Here is a 3689-nt window from a genome sequence, read left to right as displayed (position 1 = left end):
AAAAAAAAAAAAAAAAAAAAAAAAAAATGCATTAATTATGTTATCGCTCGCTCGCTCGCGTTCCTAACCGCATCTCGCGCTGGAACCCCACCCCCGTATCGCGCTTTCGCTTTCGCTCGCCGTTTCTCTGTTTGTCGCGTTAAGGTGTATCGCGTTCCCGCGACCGGCTATTGTTACGCGCTGCCGCGACCGGCTATTTTCGCGCGCTCGGTAGCATATAATGTATACGTATATAAATACGGAAGTGGTATGCGAAAAAAGGAACTCCGTTTGTCATAGATTTTACGTCGATCTTTATTCGATAAAATATAGATAGAAGGATATATATGATACAGTGGAGTAAAAAATAAACGATTAAACACAATATATACAAAATAAAAAAAACGAGCAACGCAATAAGATAAAACGATTAATACGTTAAAAAATGAAATTATATAAAACCAGTAATATATAACGTTTCATTTTTTACACAAATTTATAAAGTAATTCAATTCGCGGAGTCGATGCTGGCGAAACATTCGCGTCGCTCGACCCACCAATCGCGCAACTTCATCACGTTCTCCATGGCGCAGCACCGTTGGTGACGCCGGCAGCGAAACGCGCGATCGGTGCGAAAAGACTCCAACCGATCGATGTCTTCGTACTCCGCGTCGACGGTCACGATTATCGCGTCGACGTCGCCGAGAATCTCCTGCAGCCATTTCTTCTTCTCGAGACCTTTCACGTAGATTCGCGCGTTGGGCGTCTCCTTCGTCTCACGCAACTCGTCCAGGTTGTCGCGCACTGCGCGTCGAATGATCGTCTTCGCCTAGCGATAGTCCGTGTCGCCGTCCTCCCAACAAAAGCCGTGATGGTTCGCTATCAACCAACTGGCTCTCGCTTTCTCGGAGCTCATCAGCAGATTCCAACTCATCGGTGCGTGAAACACGTGATGCGCGAGCACGCGTGTCTCGCTTCGCAACACGGCCACCTCCTTCGCGACGAATCTGTCGCCCACTGTGAATCCTTGCAGGTCGACGAAGATTTTCGTCGTTGCCGCTGTCGCCATTGCGTCGGCGCGCGTTGGAAAAAAATTAAAAAACAGACGTTCGTTTAAAGTTGCTCGTTCCTAACAGACTGAGAAACGATGGAAGGAACCCGCGAATTTATATATTCCTCGTTTCCGGGATAAAAATAACCTCATAACCACATTTTTCCGTTTCCCGGATGAGGTATTCTCGCAATCGCATTTTCAGTTTCCCGGATAAGGTATTTCCACAACCTCAATTTTCGTTAGATAATTTTGCGCACCACGTTGGTCAGCGGACTGTACTCGATGACTCGATCGTGAACGATGAGACAAAAAGCTGTGGTTTTCGGCGGAACGTTTTCCTTGTTTTCGAATTCGATGCGCACGTCCACGGTGGCGCTCTTCACCGATTCGTTTTGACGGGAACAATCGATCACCGCGAGCGGAGCTACCCGCGCGAATTCGCGCGGGGAAAAGAGCGCGTCGTCGCGACCGTTCCCGTAATACGCTCCTCGAAATTTTGCGTACATCTCGTACAGCACGGCGAACTTGTCGCTCTTGAAATCCACGTTCACGTCGTCGTAGGGATAGAATTCCGAGTTGAGATACAATTTCACGTTGGCGAGCGCGCAATGATCGAACCTCGAGGCGTCGCCCGCGAATTCGTTTCGCCGTCCGGTCTCCAATTGCGGCGCGGCTTTCACGGCCCACGAATGCTTGGTCGTGCTCTGCAACAGGGGAAATTCGTACAGATCCCAAGAGCGAAAGCCCGCGCTCGGAAATCGTCCGCTCTCCAACGTTCGCAACAGCGATAATTTAGTCACGTCGTTCAGCGCCACGTGAGGCATACGCCATTGCACTTTCAACAACGTAATTTTAGGATCCTTGGCCGGATCTCTCGGCACGGTTTTCTTCGGATCTACGACGCAGTTGTGGTCGCTACAAGAGCGTATCAGGATAAGCTCGTGTCGCGCGTTTATCACCACGCGTCTGTAGTCCTCGCAAAAACCCAAAAAAATATTTAAAGGTACGCAAAAGTTGAATTGATGGGACGCGTTGTTCAGATTCGATTCGCTCGTCGGATAACTCCATCCAGCGTTTTGCAGTTTTCTGGCTCACGGAAAAAGGTATTCACCGTATGAGATTGTGCAAGGCGGATCATGAAACGCGCTGCGCCCTGCCACTACGCTGGACCCTGGGCCGTGTCCTCCACTCTCTTCCGTCGTGCGCCCATGTCAAAACACGCTGCTCGCGCTGCACGATACGACGTGCTACGTTCGCAACGCGAAAGCCGGTGCGATGCACGGAAAATTACCGTGCTTAGTACGAGGATAAACGTTGCTGCGCGGCAGCGTGTTTTGACATGCCATGGGCGCACGACGGAAGAGAGTGGGGGACACGGCCCAGCGTAGTGGCAAGGCACAGCGCGTTTCATGGTCCGCTTTGCATGATCTCATACGGTGAATACCTTTTTCCGTGCTTGTTCGACAGTCAGCGACACGTAATTCTTTATCGTGCTGGTTATGCCGACGTTTCTACACCGGTCGATCTCCACGCCGTCGAGCTCGTATCGAATTTCGTCGAACATAAACGCGACGCAATTGTTGACTAATTTCGCGTATTGTTCCTTATTCGTCGCGCCGTCGTCGTTGAGTCGTCCCTCGACATACAGGAAACTGTCACGGCAGTGTATACAGATCCTGCTGCTGTATGGGTATTCGTATCTCGTCGTTGTGTCCGAACGTCGTGTTGACGTACGGGTTATACGTGTAAATCTCGATTCCGACGATGCGCTCGTCGAAGATCGGCTCACCGCCGATACTCAGTATGTCGGCCATGGTTTCTCCTCTTGAGGTAGAAACGACGCGGCGGTGACGCGTTTTTCACGGCGAGACCCAGCGATCGTAGGAACCTGACGTTGGCGTTGCTGAGAACGGCTCTCCCTCCTCCTCCGCCTCTTCTCTTTCCTACGCTTCCGATCTCGTTGTAGAACGGGCTAGCTCGCTCGTTCGTACAGTTCGCGCTAGATCCGTTCAGAACGAGCATCCCTCCTCTCGCTCTCTCTCTTCAGGGATACGCGCACACACACACACACACTAACCGTGACGACGACGTACGTGCAGTCTAATCGTTATCTCCTCGCCGCGAAAGTCGATCAACCGATCTTTCTAATCCACGACTCGCACCGTGATATCGGTGACGTTTCGCGCGACGATCGGGAGGTAAATGATCTGCGTCGGAGTCTCCGACAGTTTATATCCCGGTGGAACTTTCGGCGCGAATTTGTGTATCGCGTGCACCGAGCGTCCGTTGCTGTACGCTCCCGATGTGATACTGCACTCGATGCGAATTATGTTCACGCTCATGACATCAACGGGTCCGTCGGAAACGTACCATTTGTTCGGTTTTAGGATACGATTGCTCGAGAAACCTAAAAGAGAACCGATGTTGTTCGGTTTTGTAAAATTCACTCGGTAGGCGCACTTTGTCTCGCTTCTCATAGTATTCTCGTTGGCGCGAAGATTGAGCACTCTGTCGCCACCGTCGTCGTCCCCGTATATATCATAACTGTCGCCATCGTTGTCGTCGTCGTCGTCTTCGTCCACGTATGCGCGATAAATCTCGTCGTCGGTTTCGTCCTTCTCCGTTTGGTTTTTTTTTTTTACCCGTCTAGCATTGT

At 50.9% G+C, this 3689-nt stretch overlaps 1 protein-coding gene across 1 annotated transcript; it reads right to left on the bottom strand.

Moving 5' to 3' along the window:
* Window positions 1-1272: 1272 nt before the first annotated feature.
* LOC112468457 lies at window positions 1273-2847 on the bottom strand. Its single transcript, XM_025037648.1, has 2 exons — window positions 2705-2847; window positions 1273-2119 (listed from the first exon to the last, which is right to left on the bottom strand). The coding sequence occupies exons 1-2, from the start codon at window positions 2845-2847 to the stop codon at window positions 1273-1275; spliced, it is 990 nt and encodes a 329-aa protein (XP_024893416.1).
* Window positions 2848-3689: the final 842 nt, after the last annotated feature.

The sequence above is a fragment of the Temnothorax curvispinosus genome, unplaced genomic scaffold, assembly GCF_003070985.1.
Source record: "Temnothorax curvispinosus isolate PA1 unplaced genomic scaffold, ASM307098v1 QBEX01018485.1, whole genome shotgun sequence".
NCBI classification, from domain to species: Eukaryota; Metazoa; Arthropoda; class Insecta; order Hymenoptera; family Formicidae; genus Temnothorax; species Temnothorax curvispinosus.
This window is presented reverse-complemented; position numbering and strand designations above follow the sequence as displayed.